The sequence below is a fragment of the Podarcis filfolensis genome (genome assembly GCF_964270895.1).
Source record: "Podarcis filfolensis genome assembly, chromosome: 7".
Taxonomy (NCBI): domain Eukaryota; kingdom Metazoa; phylum Chordata; class Lepidosauria; order Squamata; family Lacertidae; genus Podarcis; species Podarcis filfolensis.
Window position 1 is genome coordinate 3,916,940 of NC_139603.1, and position 23,940 is coordinate 3,940,879.

The 23,940-nt window shown below is 42.2% G+C and overlaps 1 protein-coding gene across 6 annotated transcripts in view; it reads right to left on the bottom strand.

Annotated features, from left to right (window-relative positions):
• The window catches only part of NRG2 (neuregulin 2), a 134,975-nt gene that overhangs the window by 38,855 nt on the left and 72,180 nt on the right, over window positions 1-23,940 (bottom strand). For 5 of the 6 annotated variants that reach the window (XM_083624461.1, XM_083624459.1, XM_083624460.1 and 2 more), the window contains exons 2-4: window positions 19,861-20,032; window positions 12,534-12,652; window positions 5,848-5,968 (exon numbers count right to left, since the gene is read on the bottom strand). In XM_083624461.1, coding sequence (XP_083480587.1) covers window positions 5,848-5,968; window positions 12,534-12,652; window positions 19,861-20,032 — 412 coding nt within the window. Of the gene's footprint in view, window positions 1-5,847; window positions 5,969-12,533; window positions 12,653-19,860; window positions 20,033-20,550; window positions 20,650-23,940 lie in introns of those variants that run through there. The other variant, XM_083624464.1, reaches the window with a different exon arrangement.

The window sequence follows — 23,940 nt, forward strand, 5'->3', positions numbered from 1 at the left end:
ACCCCCAGGCAGCCAACTGCTCCATAGAGGCCAATTAGCATAACGGAAGGTGAGCATTCAGATAGTTGGTAAGTCAAATTAATAACAACAACAATAAAGATACTTGGATGGCTGGAATGTTAGTTTATATAAAGCCAGTCATGCTTTATGCCTTTCCCACAAATCTATTTGTGGAGCAATATTCTTCCTTAATTTTAGAGAAACAGCAAATGGAATATTTGGGTGTTTCCAAGTTTCTTTCTCCAACTAGTGGGGAGTTTGAGTTTTAGAAAGCCACTTAGGCTGCAATCTTATACCTACTTACCTTGGAGTAAGCCCCATTGAACCCAGTGGGACCACCAGCTGGAGTAGGCATGTATACAATTGCATTGATAGCTTACTTTGGGTAATACAGCAATAGAGACTTATGGTATTTTTGTAACAGTTGTCTATTTTATGTAAGTTAAGTAGCTAACAGGCAGGGAGCCCAACCTCAAAGCAGTTCTCAGTCTCTAAGCAACAGCAGCTATCCCCAAACTCTATCTTCTACAATCCAATTCCAAACCTTCTAATATTTCATTCTCTTACATCATCAATGGAAAATATTGAATTTATTATTTTTCAGGATTTTCCCAAATTTTTTAATAGATACTATAGCAATAGCTATGGGCAGGAAGCAAGAAAGGAAAGGAGGTAGTAGGGGGATGGGCAAGGAAAGAGATCAACTTTCATTCCTCAAACAGTGGCCAAAACCATCCCTGAAAGATGAGCTACAGTTATTCAGTGAAAGCCAACCAAGTAACGGGATACATGTCCATTCAGTGTCACAGAACTCTTATCTTTCTTCATATATTCTTGTCTCAGGGAGAAAGCCAGCTTCATACCTCAATCCTATCTTGTATTTCAGGTGCCCAGTTAGTATGAAGAAAGCTACTTTGCCATCAGTCAGCACGTCTGCAACAATTGTTTCACCAAACAGCTGATACACATTGGAAGAAAGTCAAACATATTTCAGCAAGAAGTCTGTTTGGCTAAAATATCCTGTCAGAAATTCTCTCTTTTGGCGATCTCTGCTAAAAATCCATGGGTATATGGAGTAAAATTGTGATAAATATTATTCTGTTTCAAATTTTAGGCCAGAAATATGGGTTCTGGAGAACAGGGATAGAAGTACCCCCCCCAAATGCTGATTGTGAAAATATTCTCCTTTTCTTCCAGTCCTAGTCAGTGTCTTGTTTTCTACCAGATACTTTTGCTTTGACATCACTTATCCCTTCTGATTATACAACCTTCCTGGATCACATGGCAAATCCCAGCCAATCAGGAATCATGCAATGATTAGGGTGGCATCACAACACAACACAGTCAGCCTCATGATGATATCACCAAAAACAAAAAGTCAAAGTGAGGGTAATATCTCCTGATTTATTTATGTTTCTTGATTCCTGATTTATTCAGTGTTCCCAACTAATCTGGGATCATTCAGTGAATGCTGCTGCGTCTTCCCATTTCACTTCAGGCAGCGAAACAGACTAGGCCACTCCTACTAGGTAATAATGTCTATAAATCCAAATTAAGTTAAGAGAGAGGGAGAGAGAGCGCAAGAAAATCTAATTTTAATGAGAAGGCCAAGGGTGGGAAATTGGATCTGGCTAGTGAGCTGGACCCTGATCTCCCACAATCACTGTGAGCCACGTTGACAGGTGGGTGGTGGACATCAGGTGAAACATCATCCCTTGCCTACTCCATGGTGTGAAATCAAACCATGCAGGTAAAGACCCGGGGCTCTGCAGGAGCTGTATAGGCCTTCATTGTGACTGCCTGAGTATAGGAAACACTTCTATTATCTTTTTAATGATAGGCTGGTGGGTATGCCACAGTAGGGATGATGTGGAAATACTCTGTGTCTTTGGGGGTCATTTTCTGCAGAGGTAAAAAGGCCTTTCAGTTTTTTAATGCCTACAATGATGTTTGTTCATTTGATCGGCGGTGAACCTCAACCCTGAAGACCAAAGTAGAGACCCTACTTTGACCCATGAGGCCATTTTCCCCAAGTCATGCCCAACTTTGCTGCAAGCCTTGGACCACTTTCAGTTGGGCCTCAGTACCACAGCTTGTCCAGTACCTCCTTACATGCCTGCTCCACCCTCTAGCAGCCTTTTGGCTGGACCAATGCCGGCACCACCAACTTCTGACATGCTGAGCAAAGGTGACTGGGAGGCAGGGAAATTGGGGGAAGGAGGTCTCCCTCCTCTGAAGGGAAAGGGCTAGGGAGAGGAAGTGTTGAAGGAAATTAGAAAGGGAGATAGAAGGGTGGTGGTGGTGGTGATGATGATGATAGAGGAAGAAAGTATCAGGAAGGATGAAAGAAACTGGCAAGTGGGATAAGAGGAGAGGGAAAGAGTAATGTAGAACTTAAGCGTGAAAGGAGAATAGAGGAAGTTGCAGGAAATGCATAAAGTTACGCTGAGAGACAAATGAGAGTAGAAAGAGGAGAATATATAAGAAAAGCCTTCTCTGCTTAGCCTTAGCACATCTACAGAAAATTCTACCTAAAATGGGGACACTGGGTCACACTGCTTGCAGAGCAAGTGTCTGTATTTAGCTTGAGTAAAGCTGAGTTATAGCTCTTCCTGCCATGAGATGAACATTGTGGCAAAGAATTTAGCAATTTGCAAAGATTGGTTAGTGAATGTGCCCAGAGGTGGCTTTGAAGAAATAACTTTGTTTCAGATCAATAGGGAGAGCAAACATCATCGTCTACATTACTATGTCACCTGCCTCCTCTTCCCAAAGGACTAGGAATGGGGAGAGACCAAGGTTCAAATCTCAGCCATGAAGCTTATTTGTCCCCAGCCTAACCTAATTCCTACAGCTTCTGTGAACATAAAATGGGGAAAGGGGAAGAACCTTGTAAGCTGCACTGAGCTCCTTGGAGGAAAGATGAGATAAAAATGTGTAATAAAAATAATAGTAATTCCACAAGCAGGGAGTCAAATAGAGTTGAAAATGTTATCAGAGCCAAGGATAATCTTCTTCCAGAGCTGAGCTGAGCTGAGCACAACTACCTAGTACCAACTGCAAACAACAAAAAGGAACACAAAACTAAAGTAAAGAGACTGAATCCCAAAATTACTGAACTGTGTACTTCGGGAAAATCCCCAAATTACTAATTCCCAGAAAGAATTGTATCTTAAGATACTACACTTGATCTTAGCCAAAAGGCCGAGATACAATAATAATAAAAATAAAAATACCTAGCATTTCTTTGCCTTCTGTAAGATATATAAACGGAGTAAGAGAGCAGGATTCCAAAAATAGACATCTGATTAAAAATGCCGTAGTGTTACAAGTTTTCTCTCTCCTGCACACACTACACACGTTAATTCCTGGTCCCCAAGGTATTTTGCTCTACCTTATTTTGTTTTACTACTTCAGCCCAATCCTCATGCAAAGAGCCTTCCCCACGTACACCAGCACAGAAATTAATCCAGCTGCCTTCAGATTCTCTCTGTCCCAAATGAAGCAAACACAAACACCTTTTGACTGGATCACAAATGAGCACAGTCTCCCCAAATTGAGAGGAACCCCAAAAGACTCTCTCTCAGGCAAACCAGGAAGCAAACAGGAGAATGATAGAACAGCGATGCAGTTAGTAGGGTTGCCATATTTCAGTAAGTGAAAAGTTGTTGAGCTTTCTGAGCTGTTTTTTAGGAATATTGGCAAAAACGACACTGCTGACATGGCTTGCCATATGTCCGGATTTTACCAGACATTTTTGCCAATTTCTGCCTGGACACTGCTTCCGGTTATGCCCAGGAAATTCCAGACGTATGGGAACCTGTTTTTCTTCCTCTCTCCTCCAGCAACTGCTCAGACCCTTCTTCCTCTTCTCCCTCCAAACCAAAAGGCAAGGAAGGACTGTGCAGGCTTGGTTTTTCAAGGTGGTGAGGAAGCTATAGCAAGCTGACTAGTCAACTAAATATTTGCACCTGTTTAGAATCATAGAATTGTAGTGCTGGAAGGGACGACAAGGGTCTTCTAGTCTTTTAGTCCAAAGCTGGAATCTTTTGGCCAGCACAGGGGTCAAAGTCACAACCTTGAGATTAAGAGTCTCACGCTCTACCAATTTAGCTATACCTCATGATAGCACCAGCTTTGCCACAAAGCAATGGTTTTCAGGTCTATACAGAATAGTACCAGAACCCAGTTCCGTAGTTTGCATGGGCTGAAATACGCAGCCAGTTGTGGCATCTAGATTTTGCATACTGTAATTACGTATACTTAAAGCTGGCAGAACCGCCTACAACTGCATCGGCACTGCTTCATGGTAGTGAGATGGAATGGGCTTAGATAACCAAAAGGATTTCTTGACATGTTGAAAAGGCATGTGGAATTGTCTTGTCTGCTATGGAAATGGAGAATGCCACAAACATGAATGGAGGCAAAGTTTGGAGGTGACCATCCCAGTAACTGAGGGAAAGCTGTCCATCCCGGTACAAGAAGCAGAAACAAGCATCCTGATTAACGTCCTGCCAAAGGATTGTAACCTGTCAGCTTTTCCAGGTGGCTCACAGGGCAATTCTACTCATGTTTGCTTGGAAGTGCAGTCACACTGTATTCTGAGAGGCTTATACCTGGGAAAGTGTGCATAGGATTGCAACCGCAATCTCCACAGTCCTTTCTCTCAACAAACCTTCTCTTCAGAATACCCACGATGTTGGTTGTGTAATATAGACCCATTACCATTGGAAACTAGCAATGAAAAAAACATTCCTTTCCTGTGATAAGGTCTATATTAGGCAACCTTTAGAAGCCACACAAAATTCCCAGTTTTCACTTCCTACTTGCCTTATAGCAAGTAGTCATTTATAGGCAAATACTGTATCTATAATTTCTTCTCATATAGCCCTCTAAATTATGTGATTTTCACTCTCTGCACCCAGAAAATGAAGCTCTGGTTTTACTAAATGATTATTTATTTCACTTTGGACCACAAGAAATGGAAAAGTATGAAATGCATCCCTTTTTGCTGACTGATGGCATCTTTGGCATAATGGTAGACACTGGCCTATTACCGGTAATATCCAGGCTTTTTACCCTGGAAGATGACAGTGTCTTCATGACAGTGTCTGAGGTGTTGGGGCAGAATTCTAGGGCCCCAGGCAGCAGGATGAGCAGGAGGGACCCCAAACCCAGTAGGGGTTGCTAATCCCATTTTAAAGTAAATATACCCATCTAAAGGGGGGTTGCTGGGTTAAAGCAATTAAGTTCACACTCTAAAATTGCCAAACTGCACCATGAAATATTGATTCTAAATTGCGAAGAAAAGTGGAATGGATGATCCTTCCCTGCAACTGGAAGAAACTGGAAGACAGCAGTCAAAAAAAAAAAAAAAAAATTAAAAATTGTCCAGTAGCACCTTATAGACCATCTAAGTTTGTTCTGGTATAAGCATGCACACGAAAGCTTATACCAGAACAAACTTAGCTGGTCTAAAAGGTGCTATTGGACAATTTTTTAATTTTATTTTATTCCAACTGTGTCAGACCAACACGGCTACCTACCTGAATCTGGAAGACAGCAGACAGAGAAAGAAGGGAGTGGGGAGAGAAAGAGAGAGATGCTGCTTTTACATCCAGCATAGGTGCGCTTTTGTTATAGTGCTGATGGTGCATAAGACACTGAGGATAATGGGGGAAATGGCCTGGCGCCACAGACACAGCCTTTAGCTAAGCCTGCTCCTCTTCTTAGTCATTGCCAAGGGACCATCAGGCAATGTCACACCTTGTCCTCTTGCACAGAGCACTTACCCTCTTGGATTTCAAGGGTTCTTTTGTGTAGGAAAAAAGAAATCTGTTCACTTACCTGCAGGACAGCTGATTTATGCCCTCAATGTAGTAGCACACGCCACCGTTGACGCAATAGGACTTGACTGTTTCATTGCATTGTCTAGTGTGTCCAGGCCCAGAGGAGAGAGTTGTAGTGACTGGGGGAAGAAAAAACAAACACATTAAATGCTCATTTTTCCATTTGTACTTCTTGGGCTAAGTGGCTGTGAGAATGAAATGTTTTAAAAGAGCCACCCATGGCCTGTGGTCGCACACTTACGACTTTATTTGTTGTGGAGATTTCTACTCCATCTTTAAACCACTGGACTGCTTACATTGTAACAGCAACCAATTACACAGTTCAAACATACAAACAGAAGATTAAAACCAGCAAAATCTAGAAGAGCAGGATAAAATAATATCACGATGGAGGCTGTTCACCTGGTGACAAAATGGAATCAAAGTAGGAACCTGTTGAGCCTCTCTGTGGAGAGTGTTCCACAGAGAGAATGCCAAGACTAAGAAGGCTCTGTCCCTGTGATGGCACCATCCGACACTACCATACTCTCCCCAGGGAGTCTCAAGAAGGGTTCTATTGCCCTGGGTAGGTGCCATCCCAGACCAATGGCCATGTTGGTTGGGGACGATGGGAGCTGGTATCTAACAACATCTGGAGAGCCCTGGAGACCACTGCTGCCCCAGAGAAGCAAGCTGAGCGTCCATAGCTTTTCATGAATGTTTTGATCAGGCATGTCTAATTCCCTCATCTCTGCAGCTACTTTGCTTGTAGGGTATTCAAGAAACTGAGTGATAAATACAAAGGGGTGCAGCATGTCTCACACAGCAGCCACAGACTCACACTCTTAAAAATATATGGGTTGGGAGGCAGTAGTCGTTGTGTGGAGGTGAAAGAACACAATGCAAGAATTTGACCACTAAGCCCCAACAGTAACATCCACCCATCGCAGACAATTATACCATCTTGTCACACTGTTCATTCTACCCCATTCCAAGAGAGGGAATAAACTAACAAACATATTCCAGATAACACTACAATAATGATAGTGTACATAAGTTGTATTGTCGCCCATGACAGGCTGAAGTCAAAGTGTCACTTAGTCACTCAGGTGTGCTCTGTGTGAAGTCCTTTTAGACCCACCATGACACCTGGGTGCAGTTATACAAAGTCATGAAGTGCCTTCCAGGAGTTCCAAAAGACTCCAGCTTCTTACTTCAGATTCAGAGTTGGCAATAATTCCTGTCACTGTAACTTCATTTTGTAGACAAAAATCATGCATAGGTATGCATGTATGAATGATATTTGTTTGGAGGCACCATCTGATGCAGGACACAAGAAGAAATATGCAAGCAGGGCAGGATTAATAGGTGTGATTTTTTAATTGTTCAATTCCTTTATTGCTCTTCTGTACGACATGCAGTTTGCCTCAACTTCCATTTTCTTAGTTAATTCACAACTTTTTCATCTTTACATTACTGACATGCATATGCATTCATTAAAAAATGGCAAAAAGCTTGATATCCAACTTCATTTTGCACTGTTTTTAAAAACACTCCTGGAAAACAATACATCTAAAACAATCTTTATGAAAACATATGTATAATTACATCATTTTTTCTATCTTAAAGAAAGAAAATACTTTCACTAATAAATGAAACATGTTTCCCTATCCTTACACAATTTATTCACTTGGGTTTAGGGGTTTGGGAAAATGATGATGAAAATGTGTTGAAACAATTACAGTATACAATTATAATTTTTTTATTATTTTATACATATATGAAGGGATTTTTTCTTTACATTTTCCGTCTTTGAATTATTGTGTTGGCTCTATTTGCTTGTTCCTTGCTATGGTGCAGAGGAGAGGCTATCTTTAAAAATGCAAGGAAGGGATAAAACAGATTTTACTTCCATAAATAAAAATGTTTTTGCTGAAAAAGAGCTTAAAAGTGCAGTCCTCAAATTGTCCCTTTAGAGGAGTACCATAAATGCCAACAGACTACTCTTGTGCAGGCAGTTTAAACAATGTTCATTGTTTAGTCACTGGGTGCTACAGCATCTAAAGACCATTTGCCAAGTAAAGTAACCACTTGGATGTCAAGAGATATAAGTAGTAAATACCCCTGTGTGGACACTTAACTAATGATCAAATCCTTTTTGGGGAAGGCTCTGTGGAAGCTGCAAAGAACAGGCCCGGAGAGATGTAAAAGCAAAATAAATTATAAAATATTTAAAAGAAAGCATCTGGGGGGAGGGGTACTTACACTTTTCTTCTATTACAACTAATTTAGATTCTGAAATAGATAAGATTTGGGGGGCATTCATTGTTCCTGGGGAAATTAAGGTAAGAAAGCAGTAAAAAAAGAAGAAGCAAGTTACCCCATTAGCAGAGTGGAAGACAATGGTAAAGTTAGCTACATATGTTAGAACTGGAGAAGAATCCTTGCCGGGCATGTGATATCTGAAGCAGTTTTGTGAGTGTTAAGCCATTTGTGTGATTGAGTAGAAGAAACATTTAAGGAGTGGTTGAGAAATGGAGATCCCAGTACTATCCTTGTAGCTTAAAACTATTTCTACAAAAGGATATATCTTCTGGACAGCATCAGGAAAAATAGACAACAGAACCATCCAAAACTTTCTTATTCAAATAAGGAGATAAAGATGGATAATTAGAATTTTTAACATTCCAGTGAAATGTTGAGGAGTCAACCAGAATGAATGGTTTAGTTTATGAAGTTGTAAATGGAGATACATCTGGCATGGTTGAGGTTAAAAGTGGTCCCGTATAATGTACTCTCTGGCAGGCAATAAGCCATAAAAGACTTAAAGGTGACCGACGAAAAATGATGGACTGTATATTTCAATATACACTGAACATAAATAAGATGATGGAAGTTGCCAAAGGAAGTAGGTTAAAGAATGCATGGCAAAGCTAAAACCAGAGATCTGTGGTAAAATCCAGCTTCCCCAAAACTACTGAGGTGCAGTTAAGACAGTAAAAGGGGCTTAGAAAGGCAAATAGTTTTTCCTACCCCCCAGCCTGTGACCCAAAGCACACTTGCTAAGGGGAAACATCAATTGGATTTACTTTTGAGTAAGCAGCTTTACTTCCAACTCTAGGAAAGATTTAAAATGTTTGTATGAGGGGGTGAACCAATCCAAGGCGGCTTCTGTGATCTTGTCTCTCTCTCACCTACTCCCTCTTTTAAAAAAGAGAGATGTTTTTGATCTGTTTTATATTTGTCTTATGGTTCTCTTTTGTAGGCTATCTTGAAAATATAGATTAATAAATTGGGCAGGAGCACTGATGAAAAACTTTACCCAAACATGTCCTAACACCTGTCCACTTTTCTCACAGACTTCTTAATATTATAATTATTAGGCTCCATTCTCTGATGCTGTCTCCGTTCCCAATCACACTTACTAGGGAGTAAGCCTCATTTGGATCTCAGTTGGAGATCCTTCACCAAAGGATTTGGCTGCCTTTTCTCCCACGGAATGTGTGGGGATCTCCAAATGTATGGCAGAGCTATTAAATCTTATATGTACTGCAAGGAAATGTCCTGGATTCAAATCTTTGCTAATTATCTCAGACAGCAGGAAGTCTAACTGAACAAGCTGAGAGGCTTGCTCTTAAGACTGTATTTATCTTAAAGATCTCATAATATATATCCACACGGGGTGTGTGCTCAAAGGGGGCTGCAGAAAAGGGGAGAGAGCAACACTGGACTTGTGCATGCTGGTGCTGCCACAGCTAGATCTCGGACTCACAGAATCATGGAACTGTAAAGTTGGAAGGGACCCAAGGATCATCTAGTCCAACCCCTTGCAAGGCAAGAATCCTGTCCACAGCTGTCCCTGGGTGGACTCGAACTATCAACCTTCTGGTTAACAGTCAGACGTACTAACCCACCGTGCCCCAGGATAAGGGCTAGGGGTCATGAGGTCTCAGAAAAGTTTGATGCCTTCATGAAGAGGATGGTGGTGCTTGGCCCACAACGTAAGTTCAACTTATACAATCACTGAATAGCCCAAAATGTTTTGGAATTTCACTAGAGCAAAATGTAAATATAAATATTCCTTTCTTATTTGCTTGTGTCTTCTTTTTACTATGAAAAGCATGTCTTGCTGGAACAAGAGCCCCTCCCCTCAGTTTCCTGTTTTATAACTGATTCAGGCTTCAATTTAATGTAATCTTAAGTCTCCACTTGAGAGCCCTTAAACAACTCAAATGTTAAATTGCTGGTCTTCTTAAAAAAAACACGTAACTTGTCCCTAAAAGATCAGCTGAGGACTTGAAAGTGCCCAAGGTAACAACAACTTTTAAAGGATCTGGGGGCAGGAACCTGAAAAGTTCAAGTCTTGATGTCAGTTCCTGGAAAACTGATAGAAAACCTTGTTAAAGATACATCCAGACCATATATTTAAAGCACTCTTATATCACTTTAACAGTCACGGCTTCTCCCAAAGAATCATGGAACTGTGCTAATAGATGTTAAGAGACCCCTACAATTCAATTAGTAACCTACAGTTCTAAGGATTATTTGGGAGAAGTCATAACTGTTAAAGCGGTATACGATGCTTTTAATGTCTGTATCTTTGGACACCTGTGAGAGTGTCAACAAGCATATAGACAGAGGTGATCCAGTTGACATTGTGTATTTAGATTTTCAAAAGTCTTATGACTAAGTACCCCACAAAAGACTCCTGTATAAGCTTAGCAGTCATTGTGTCGTAGATTTGGGGGGACCCCCCTAAAAATTAATAAATGGTAGGATATTGATTATTTGGAGTATTGAAGGGAAGATTGCAGGCCAGTGGAAAAATGCAGGCTAAGCTTCCTTCCCAAGCCAGGACCTCACCTTGGACAGAGGCATTAAGATGGCAAAGAGCGTTGATGAACCATCTAAGGGGAATCTTGGGAAGGCAGAAGTTGCTAAGGTGATGGGGTACGTGAGAGATGACAGGAAAAGAGAGTCTTTAGCAAGGTGTGCTGGGAAGAAGAAGGAGAGAACAAAGGAAGAGATCCATCTTGGGCAAGCTGGCTGAAGGCTGGCTGGGAGAGATTACTTTGACTCCTGGGTTGCACTGCTAGGGGGGAGCAAGCCCTGCTTGAGAAGACCATGCTGTAAGATCTGGACTCCCTCCATGCAGACTGAAGGTGTAAATAGGTGAAAAAAACATATTGCTTAAAGCTATGACAGTCCCCACAGCATCTTCAGCTCTCCAAAAGAGCACAAACTCTGGGTGAGTGCTTGGAACCCCCCAGAATCTTGCTACTGCTCAGCAGAAAGTGGGGGTGGCACCCAATCTTTGTGACAGTGGAGTAAGAGGAGAGGTCCTCTTGTAGATCAGTAGCTGGCTAAGAAATGGGATGCACAGAATAAGAGGAATAAGAGGACAGTTCTCCCAATGGAAGGGCGTAGAGACCTCCCACAGTTGATACTGGAACCTGCTTTTTTTTTAACTTGCTCATAAGTCATCTAGATACAGCGATAAGCCATAGGGAAGCTAAGTTTACTGATGATACCAAATTCTTCAGAGAGGTTAAAGCAAAAAGTTATTTTGAATGGACAATAAAATGTTAAATGCAATTCAATATAAGCTTGCAATATAAGCAAGTGTAAAGCGATGCACATTAAGGAGGGGAGAAACCCCTTAATTTCCCATATTTGCTCACGGGGTCTGCACTGGCCGTGGCTGACCAGGAACAAGACTTTGGGGGTTGTAGTGAAGTCTTTGACCCAGTGTGTGGCAGTTGAGAAAAAGGTGAATTCCATACTAGAAATCAATGACTAAAAAATAAAACTGGCAACATCATTATGCTGTTATTCAAATCTTTGATGCAACCATGTTTGGAATGCTGTGTACAGTTCTGGTCAGCTCACCCCCCAAAAGATTCATAAAATGCAACCAAAAATATGAAGGGGATGGGGAAACTTCCCTATGAGGAAAGCACTTCGTCACGCAGAGCACATTTAGACTGCACAATTCATTCTCAGAATAGGTAATGGTGGTCACCAACTTGGATGACCTTAAAGAGGACTGGACAAATTCATGGCAGATCAGGTTATCCATGGCTACTGCCTCAAGGGCTGTGTTCTACCTCCACTGTCAAAGGCAGCATGTCTCTGAATGCCAGCGGCTGGGAATCACAAGTGAGGAAAGTCCAGTTGCACCCAGGCTCTGCTGGTGGCCCCCCCATGGGCATCTGGCTGGCCAGGGTGAGAGCAGGAGGCTCAAGCAGTTGGGCCATCGGCCTGACCCAGCAGCCAGGATCTTCTTATGCTCCCCTCTATATGAAGAAGGAATTAAAGGCAACAACCACCAAGCAGGTGCAAAGAAACAGGAACCTTAGAACTAGGGCTGGGCAGAACTTTTTTCAGTTTGGATTTTCAAGCCAATAGCTGCATCAAACAGCTAATAAAAATCAAATGGAGATCAAAAGTGTTTCTTGGTTTTTATCCAAGTCCAGGCCGCTATGTGTGACTATATCCAGGTCTAGTTAGCTCAGTTAGGCTGTGAAGCTTCACCGATCTGGTCAGGCTCAGGGACGTTCAGAGACAGCGCTTCTCTCTTGTTCCCAGGTCTCATGAGCTTCAGGGAATAAAATACCACGAGGAATTTCAAATGTTTCCCCTTCAACAATAGCAACAGCAAAACTTAAGCTAAATAGATCATTTTGGCTCAACTCTACAACTTACCACTTTTCACATTCAGACTGCCCCGGACGGTGTCTCTGCCCAGCACATTCTCAGCTTCACAAGTATATTCACCTGCATCTTCTACTTTCACTTTATTGAATTGCAATCTGGAATTTTTTCTGTAAAGTAAACAAACAAATAGGAGTGAGACACAGAGAGGAGAAAGGCATTAAGCTGTGACCAGAGACATCAGGGCGCTTCAAATTCTGGAATCAGAATTCTACATAACATACCTGTTGGTGATGCCCTTAGGTCTATTTGCATTCAAAGAATGGGTCATATATACTGCTCCCACCTGCCATCATCCCCACTTTTGATGGCTGCACTGCCAGCCTTCATGCACCCAGCATGCAGGTTTGAAGGGGGTTTTAAGCATGCAACTAAACACAAAATCCCACTTGAGAATGCTGAGTGCACAAAGGTCAGAAGTGGAGTCAGCATCTGAAAGCAAGTAAACCTAATGCTTGACTAGGGCTCTGGGATTTGATGCATTTACAAACTTGTGAATGTCTTACCAAATTTGGAAAACTTCACAACAGCAGCTTCTAGAGGGCAGAAATTTCTGTTCACTGCTCTGGACCTTGACTTTTAGCTGACCTGAGTATATTCTTGCCTCTGGCCTCTCTGGTTGGCCCTCACCTTTCTGGTCCTTGACTTTGGCTCTACCTGAGCTACAAACTCATCTCTACTTCTGGTCTTCCAACTGACTGACTGCAGGTCTGGTACCACAGGTCCTGATGGTAATATGTAAACTGAACCTGCTACACAGAACCAGTTCCCAGAAAGACCCTTGGTAAACTCCACTGCTTATTTCCCTCTATTACGAATATGATCAGTTTAAAACAAAAATAAGAGCTACCCCAACAATTCATCAGAACTTTCAAAAGGAAATAAATGGTCAAAACATGTAGATAGTTAAGTATATAATGTCTGTCAAATTGTGTTGACTCCAAGCATTCAAAAACATTGGTGAGTCAAGACTCCTCTTTGCAGAAACCATGCTGATTTTTCACAAGTCCTGCTGTTCTACATGCTTGACATTTCTATCCCTAATAGTGCTTTACAGCAATTTGCCTATGATTTCAGAACATTTCTGTTTCATTTGTGCATAAAATAAATATTACTTCTGTTTTGGTTTTGTCGTTGTTTTTTGGCTGACTTTTAACACCTGGTGAATTTTATATAACAGAAGGAAGGGAACGGTCATTGTGTCCCTCATCCCAATGGTCCAAATGTCACTGTGACTCAACAGGGCAACAGGGGAAATTAGCAGATTTTACCACCTCTTTAATGCTAGTGCCATAAGGAAGGGGAAACCATTGCCAGTCAACAGCAAACAACCAAAAGAACATGAGGAGGAAATGAATGGGATAAGGGTTGGGGGTATGAGAGAAAGAGACTGACCCAAGTGGGTGGGATCAGCTAGGTAGGAAGGGAAATGGGAATAATCTGGAACACAACCATGAAGAGAATTGCCATGCCCTGAGACAATGCATCCATCCAAACTCAATGCCCCTTCTTTGATTAGCTGCAGTTCTACAATAGCAATTTGAGAGGAAAACACCCAAGGAGACTGGCTGGGTATCCCATTGGAGTCAATGGAAAAACAAAAAGGAATGAACTAAATATGGATGAAAAATTCACCTCTGAAAAAATGACAGTTAAAATGAAAACAGTCAGATTTGTTAACTGTGTACAGAACAAATCTCTAATAATTAGTCTGGTTAAGAGGGAGTCCTGGTTCAACTGGCTTGAGGTTTCTAGGGAGGGCATGCAGTGAATGTATATAACTCAAATTTGCTATAGTAAGTATTCCTTTCTCGCTGTACTAATCATTAAAACTATGCTGGTACTCAAGGACAGAGGAGTTATTAAGTTATTGCATTATTGCTCAACTCTTTTGCTACCTTAATCACATTGTATTCTGCTAATTACAATGTGAATAAGATGGCAAAAGATTTGAGCAATAATGTAATAACATAATAATTCCTGCTAAACTGAGCAGAAGGAAATATCTTCCTCCCCAAATCTCCTTCTCTTCTGAGCAAGACAGGCTTGCCTCTGCCTGCTGCTAATTAGTGACAGAACATGCAGCTCACAAGTAAGGAGTTTTCCCCTCTACTCCGGCAAACATTCATTGAAAAGGACAACTCCCCTGCCCAGTGGCGCCAGGAAGCTGTGCAAGTGGTAAATTGATGGGAAAGGAGAAGATTTGACAAACAGGTAATTGCTACTTTCTGAAGAACACTGTACTCAGTTCCATTACGGCACATCATTACTGGAGGGGATGTTAAACTCATTTGGCTTGAGGAATGGGAAACAGAGAAGGCTGCTCAATATGAAAGCACACGGGTCTTAAATAACATGTGGCATTCGCCACAAACTGGCCTTAAAATGTCACTATTACTGGCCTTAAAAACCACTATTTTAAGGTTTCAGTTAACTGAACTTCAGGCAAGCATTTGTAATAGGCAATGGTCAAAATTTCATGACTGCCACTATTCTAGTTAGTACTTAATTTTGGTTAACAAAAACTGTGTTGTTTTTAAAGACTCTGCTAGACTAGAAATATCCACCCAGTTCAACATTCTGTTTGCAGAATGCCTTTGGAAGCCACACAGTCAGGACATGATGGTGGCAGACAACTCCTGTTGTTTGATCCCAGCATGTAATATTCAAGGTATGGTGAGACATTATGGAAGGACAACACTGTGAGACAGCAACCAAAGCACAGGCTGCCGTTTTTCATGATGGGGGCATGTGTAAGGGAAGAAAGCAGGAGAGCAGCTGATATCACAAACATATTGGCATTGGTGATCCAATTAGCAGAGCATGTGTGGGGCTGCTTCATACTTCCAGTCCCAATTTCACTTTGAGTGGGAAGGTGGAACAGTGTGTTAAGCAAAAGCCAGATTTCATAAAGCCCAAGAAACTTCAAGATACTTTGTACGAATGTCTGACAGCCCACATCTTCTTCTTGTAGCCAAGAAGGCGATCACTTGTAGCCAAATAAGATTGTCTTCCATGAACACCGTCTTAACGGTGTGTCCGTAAGTAACTATGGAGCCCAATTCTGGATCCACACGTCCTTCCACAGTGGGGACACAGGTTTCCAGGAGGGAGTTGATCACAGTGAGGGTTTGCCAAACGTGCCTTCCTCTTAGCTCATTTCTCCCTTTCGTCCTGAGTTTCTTTCTTCTTCAAAGTCCATGACGCCTTTGGTAGAGGCTATTCTCCAGCTGGAGCGCTCATAGGCCAGTGTTTCCCAGTTGTCGGTGTTTATAGTACTTCTTTTTAGATTTGCCTTGAGAGCATCTTTAAATTTCTTTGGTTGTCCACTGGCATTACGCTTTCCATTCTTAAGTTGGGAATAAAGTAGTTGCTTTGGAAGACGATACTGACATTAGTTTGCCTGTCTTCCCAAGTCATATGCAAAAATTTTCAGAGACACTGTTGATGGAATCTTTTGAGAAGTTGGAGATGGAGTTTATAAGTGATCCCTGTTTCACAAGCACACAGTTAAGTTGGTAGTACAATAGCTTTGTAAACAAGCAGTTTGGTTTCCCTGAAAATGTTTTATTTGCAACGGTTTGGAACAAATTCCAAGACAACAGCTAACCATATTAACTGTCTGAATTAATTAAGGTATTGGATGTAGAATTATTATTGATAGTGCTACTTTACTGGATGTATGGAATGCTGGGTGGAGGGGGGAGGGGAGAGAGAGAGAGAGTTAGCCATGAGATCAAAGTGAAATGAAATGCAAAAGTGTAAATGTAAAAATAATGACAATGACCATTCACAGTGTGATATTAGCAAAAGTATCTTCGGAGTAGCCTTGGTCAGCTAATTAGCCCCTGTAGTATGATCCCTATTAAGGACACAGATAATAGAACTGAATTTCTTGATAAGCTGTAATACTCTAGCTTTCCTTTGAAGTTCCTTTGTTCAAGAATCACAGCCTTAAGTCCAGTTCCAGAGTGTCCTGATAGGTTGAAAAGTTCTTCTTTTTGTTTCTGAGTACTGCCGCTTTTTATGTGACATCTGTGTTTCTTTATTATTTTATGCTGAACCAGTTTGTCCTATGCAGAATGCAGAAAGACAGGTGAAGATGAGCAGATGAATGAATCTCGAGGCTGACATGATTAGGTCTTGTAATAGTGTGCTTGTGGGTGGGTGGAATAGTGGGTGGAAATGATGGTCTCTGGTTTTCCTGTAGGAGGACCTTTTGTGTCTCCATTATGAAGCCTGTTGTTGCTGGAGGTTGTGGGAGGTGGCTGTAGGTAAGATCAGGCCTGTCACTCAAAGCCTGTGAGAACGAAGCACCACTTTCTAGAACAGGCTGTAGGTCACTAATGATACTTTAGCTGGGAGCTACAGTATAGGTGACAAGTGGTGTTTTGTAACTTTCTCTTCTTTCTAGTAGTAGGTCATTGCTGGGCCATCAATCCTGCTTCCGCACTTCATTTGCTGGGTCTAATAAATGCCTGGTGTAAATCCATAGGTTGTGAGTCTCCCTTTGACAAGTCATAACAGATTTGATTGTATTTTAGGGCTTGGCTGTAGACTAAGGATTTTGTGGTATGCTTTGGGTAGAAGCCAGAAGAAAGAAATATATGTCTAGTGGGCAATAGGTTTCAGACATAAGGTGGTGCACACATATCCATTGAACAGCACTGCCCAAAAGGTAGTGTGCAGTATTTTAGGCCCAGTCAGGCTAAAAGTAGCTGAACTCCTGATGGAACTTCTCAAGTGCTTCCCATTCATGGGTCCATGTATTAAAGATGTTGTCAGTGTAACTCAAGCAGAAGAGAGGCTTTTGAGGACAGGAGTTGAGAACCCATTGTTCTAAGTCAGCCATGAAAATGTTAGCTTACTGTAGGGTCATCATGCAAATGCCCACAGCATGTGCTCCTAAAAGCAGAAGTAACTGTGAATGTGTATCAAGTGACAGAGTGATGACTAGATATACCTTGATATCGTCAGGAAATAATATTCCTGATGACATGTGGCCCATGTTTGTGGGGAATATAGTTATAAAGAGCACCAAGACAGAATTGAGATTCAAAATGACCTTAACAGGTTGGAAAATTGGGCGCAAGCTAACAAAATGAATTTCAATAGGGACAAATGTAATGTTCTGCACTTAGGCAGGAAGAACCAGATGCACATTATAAGATGGGGAACACCTGGCTTACTAGCAGCACATGTGAAAAACGTCTAGGGGTCTTAGTGGACCACAAGCTTAACCTGAGTCAACAGTGTGATGCAGCAGCAAAAAGTTAACGCTTTTCTAGGCTGCATCAACAGAAGTATAGTGTCCAGATCAAGGGATGTAATAGTACTACTCTATTCTGCCTTGGTCAGACCCATGGGCATAGCCAAGGGGGGCGGGCAGGGAGGGACAGATGCCCCCCAATCCATAGAAATACATAGCAAACTGAGATTCTGCCCCCCCCAACAAAAGGCCTCTCCCCCAACAAAAATTCTGGCTACGTCCATGGTCAGGCCACACCTGGAATACTGTGTTCAGTTCTGGGCACCACAATTTAAGAAGAATATTGACAAGCTCCAATGTATACAGAGGAGGGCAACCAAGATGATCCAGGGTCTGGAAAAGAGGAGACTGAGAGGAGACATGATAACCATCTTAAAATATCTCACACGGAAGATGGAGCAAGCTTGTTTTCTCCTGCTCTGGAGGATAGGACTCGAACCAATGGCTTCAAGTTACAAGAAAGGAGATTCTGACTAAACATCAGGAAAACAACAACTTTCCCCCCCTTTTTCTTCTTTTATAGGAAAAACTTTCTGACATTAAGAACTGCTCAACATTGGAATCGTCTCCCTTGGGAGGCAGTGGACTCTCGTTCCTGGGAGGTTTGTAAGCAGCAGTGGCGTAGCGTGGGTTGTCAGCACCCGGGGCAAGGCAAGTAATTTGCGCCCCCTAACCCGTGGATTTGCGCCCCCTAACCCATGGATTTGCCCTAACCCCAGATGTTGCGCCCGGTGCGGCCCACCCCCCCCTGCACCCCCCACGCTACGCCACTGGTAAGCAGAGATTGGGTGGCCATCTGCCATGGATGCTTTCATTGAGATTCCTGCATTGCAGGGAGTTTAACCCGGTGACCATCAGGGTCCCTTCAAACTCTACTGTTCTGATTCTATAATTAGTCAAGGGCCAGACACATCAAAAACAATATCAAAGAAGATGTATTTGTATGTATGGAGCTGGCTCCTCTTCCCTATTCTTGTCCCCAAACTGACACACCACACAAAGTTTTGCTAATATCAGATGGCTTTACCATGCTTTGAGAAGGCCATTGTTAAACACCAGGAGCAAATGTCAGACTTACAGTTCAGTTTTGTTCTAATGAACAATTTATGCCATCTTCCTTGAGGCTTAATCACCACTTCTAAGGGATGTAATTAAAAATATTTCCTTAGTTGACCTTCCTCGCTCTAGAACTTCCATAATGTAGCAAACTATAGGAAGACTGGTATTTCTCAATATGTAGCAACAGGTTCAACTTGGATAAACTTCTTTCTCTGAGCTCTAGAATGCTACAAATGCTGAATCTGAGCCCTAAAACACTGACATTAATAAGAACAAGCATGTCTGAGCATGTTATGAATGCATTTCTTTCACCAAAGTAACAAACTTCAGCCTGATCACTACTATTTAGAAATCATCTAGTTAACCCAGGTTCCCCCCCCCCAAAATAATGGAGGTGTAAGATGACATTTGCATCTTAAAAAGCAGAGACATCACCTTGCCAACAAAGGTCCGTATAGTTAAAGCCATGGTTTTCCCAGTAGTGATGTATGGAAGTGAGAGCTGGACCATAAAGAAGGCTGATCGCCGAAGAATTGATGCTTTTGAATTATGGTGCTGGAGGAGACTCTTGAGAGTCCCATGGACTGCAAGAAGATCAAACACATCCATTCTTAAGGAAATTAGCCCTGAGTGCTCACTGGAAGGACAGATCGTGAAGCTGAGGCTCCAATACTTTGGCCACCTCATGAGAAGAGAAGACTCCTTGGAAAAGACCCTGATGTTGGGAAAGATTGAGGGCACAAGGAGAAGGGGATGACAGAGGACTAGATGGTTGGACAGTGTTCTCGAAGCTACAAACATGAGTCTGACCAAACTGCGGGAGGCAGTGGAAGACAGAAGTGCCTGGCGTGCTCTGGTCCATGGGGTCACGAAGAGTCGGACACGACTAAACGACTAAACAACAACAACAACAACAAGATGACATTTATATGAACAACACATTAAATCTTTTTCATTTTTTAGGGTGAAAAGAAGCAGTTATGTACTTACTTTCCATTCCCATATTTTATGCGGATATCTTTGCTTTTCTTCAGTTCTCTGCCATCTTTGAACCATTTGTAGGATGGCTGGGGATTTCCAGCACTTGCCTCGCATTTCATAGAAACTTTTGCTCCCACTTCCACATTCAAGCTCTTCAATTTCTTGAGCTTTGGACGGACAGCTGCAAAGAGAGAGAAAAAGCAGTCCTATTAAGATCGCCACTGGATCTCTCCAGCCGCATATGGTGTTAGAAACCAACATCAGAAGTCTTGCTCTTGACCACTAAGTCTTTGGATTTATTAAAGGCTTCATTTCATGAGCAGCTGATCCTTTATCGAACTACAAGTCATCATTAACAGTGGGAGGCTCTCCCCACCCCCACCCCAAATGTCAAAGCACGGAAGTACAGCTGCATTTCATACTTTTTGCATTTGGCATAAAAAGATGCTTGAGTTTCAGGCTCTACAGCACTTCCCACCCCTGACTCCTTCTGCACATTTTCATTCCGGTACCTCCCCACTCTCCTTAAGCATGGATGACAGCACTCATTCCTCCCCAAATGCGCAAAAGACACAAATGCACATCACATCCAACTGGGAAGCAGCATCAACTCAGGCAGGGATTTCTCCGAGAAGGATTCCTGCCCTCGTTCTGGCATTTCTGCTGCCACAGTCTCCTGCGCTGCGTTCTCCCTCTTACCTCTGCTGCTGTTGGCAGACATGCTGTTGATTGCACAGCCTGTGCAGATCTGAATGGCAGCATTTGGCTACAGGAAGGGGAGAGATGGGGAGGAGGACTCTCTTCCTCTCAGTTCAGCTACAATCACTGCAGGGTTTTTTTTAATGCTCATGTGCCTGCCTATTCATTCTGGGAACGTACCATGTAGTAGCTTTGCTGCTGCCAAGTGGGAAAATGCTAAAGCACATCTCCGTAGAGAAAGTAACTGGGAATTGAGAAGGTCATTCGGCTTTTCCAAATGACAGTGTTCCATACTGAACAATAGCAGAAAGGACCCCAAAAGGAAAGTCTGCCTGTGAAAGAGGATAAACAAGGAGGGCTCTGGGTCGCAAGAGTGCAGAAATCCAGCAATTAGGTAATTAGATGCCTCTTTACAACATCACCAGAGAAACAGTCCAGACCATCAGGTATCAGCGGCGGCAGCTGTGCCTATGACCTTTACTGGATGCTTTTGTAGCAATTTAGCTAACTATGCACCAGGAAAGGATGCACAAATTCAAATGTTCCTCAACCAACCTGCCACTGCCACATAATGAAAGGAGGCTTATAGCAAGCTTCCTGATAATTACTCTTCGCTAATAAAACTTCACTAATAAAACTTCTTTTGAAATAAGGGAGACCTCATTTGTCTTAATGCCGAAGAGCATGTCAAAAGTCAATAATCGTGCTATTGATGTCAGTTATCTTAGCATGACCTTCCTCTTATTTATTCTGCATTGCCTAAGATATATTCTTACAAAACGTATTGCTTAGCCTGCTTTTTTTTTTTTAGAAGGAGCAGCAACAGTGAGACCAAATGAGGGAAATTTTGTTCATGGATTCTCTCTCCCCTATGTCTTGCCAAATTCAGTATTTAAGCTTCAAGATATTACCAGACTTAAAGGCCACCATACATCAAAATATGGAGTGGCAATCACAGTGTCAGATTCTTAGAATTCGCATTGTGCCTTGCTTGTCTCACCCTCCCTAAGATAGTTAAAAATCACTACAAAATAATTTCAAAATGATAAAAATACATACTGGAAGTATTAAAAAGTTCCAAAACGTACCATAGATAACAATGGTAGAAATGTCAATATACCTTAGACTGCAGAACTCCTGGGAAGATATATTGAGAATGGGTTTTTTAAAAGGATAAGAGCATAAGAAGAGGCTGTTCGATCAGGCCTGTCTAGTCCAGCATCCTGTTCTCACAGGAGCTAAGCAGAGGCCTCCATGGGGAACTTGAAACCAGGACTTTAGAACAACGGTTCTCATCCCGTCTGTGATTCCCAGCAACTGACATTCAGAGGCAAATTCCTCCAAGAATTTGTCCACTTCTCTTTTAAAGCCCCCCAAGTCTGTGGCCACCATTTATCCCATAGTTTAGCTGTGGGATGGGTTGAGGTGCCTGAGGGCTCTCCTGGAAGAGAGGAAGGAGCACCAGGGTGCATATAGTACATCTGTGTGATGGATGAGGAGAAATTTGTTTTGATACTTTATATGGTTCTGTAAGTGAAGTGCTCCACTGTCTCCTGGTGTTTTACAGCATATTTTAGAGTGGAGTGGAAGAAGTGGTTGGTGATAGTGGTTTGGTGACAGAGCACAAGACATTGGAGAGAGAATGAATACTGGAGTGATTAAATAGATGGAGTGTTTACGGATGTGTATGAGGTACAGGGGGGTATGGAATTAGTGATATTAGAAAAGGGTAGGCACAGTATGATTTGTGTAGATGTAAGACATAATTTCTGTGTATTGTGTATCTCTTAGTGGTAGGGATGGATGAATCTGACAATTTTGGTTTCTCTGTTAATCATTCTTCCAATCTTAAATTCAGTTCTCCACAATTCCACATCAATTTTCAATTTATTTATCTTTAAAAGTTCTCGTCAGCATTTCAGTGTGAATTTCTCCTTAATACACACATTTTATCCATTCTTGCCAAACATGCAAGCTTTCCAAGCAATTCTCCCTGAATGCTTTATAATCTTTATTAATTTTAGAAACGACTCAGGGACTGTTTTAGTATAAAAACATATATAAATATAGGAATTAAATTAAACATATTTTTGCTATGACACATTGAACTGTATCAAGAATGGAAATCATCTTATATTTATCAGCAGCAGCAAACTTCAGGCAGGGTCCACCATCATGCTTTTTTAAAAATATATGTTTTAAGTATTATTATTTTTATTTATTCTGCTTTGTTCAATGTCCTGAAGAAGAATCTGTGAAACCCAAAAGCTCAGTGCAGGCAAAAGTCAGCTCAGTCTGACTGAAAAAAACTACCCTGGGGAGTACGAAATCTTATGTAAGTTCCTGTTTGAGCAGCGCAGATTCAGAAGCCTACCAAATAATCAATACAAACACAGATATTTTAGCAACAGCCCTGAGCACATCCGCAAAGCTCAAAAAATAATGTACAATGCCCAAGGGATAGCAGCCCAGCAGAAAGAATGCAGAGTTCTCAAGAAGATGCGTTTTCTTTTTTAGGACAAAAAGGGGTATGCGGTCCAAGGAAGAGGCATGATCCAGATGATTTGCATTTGCTTTCCTAATGAACAACAAAAGAGGCTGCTTCCATGTATCTATACACATCCATTTTGATATGCAGAGAGAGTTGAGGTCTCTCTTCAGCTATCCTCACTTAGAACCACTGATAAGCCGAGAAACAACCACCCGAGCTTGTGGAGTGAGTGTTGTAAATTAATTAGGCACTGTGTGAAGATGTGCTTCCTTTCATCTGCCAGTAAATTTCACTGGGTGCCCTAGTCAAAAATGATGATAAGTTTTCCTTTAACCCTACACAATTCATTAAATGTGAATAGTGCTATAAATGACTATGATGTTGCCTTCCTCTTAATTGTTGTCTTCTTCCGAAACTAAAACCAAACCAGAGTTGTATCCACCTTGCTGCTCAGAGTAGACCCATTGGGCAGGATTCACCCAAGGAGCCCCATCAGCAGCAGTCCTGCACAAGGCCCTGCGCAACAGGGCTTTCCCCCTGCATGCCCCCCCCCAGCCTGGGGACATTGGGAGAACCTGCAGAACAGCATGCAAGGGGAATTGTTCCACCTGGCAAACTGAAATGCGTGTGAGGACAGAACATCTGTAACAGAGCAACATTGAATTTCAACTGAGCAACCCATGAGGCAAGGTGAGGAGACCACCTTGGGAGGCTGGATTCACAGGGGCAACAGACAGCGGCGGAGCATATGCCCACACTGCCCAGGGCGGGTGCTGCCCAGGGCAGACATACTCCTGAGGGGGGCATGGCGCTCGGGTGCCTGGAGCAGCGCACGTGCTCTACAGCTGGGGGCGAAGCGAGCCACCCATGGAAGTCGTTCGGCAGGCTGCCCACCCACG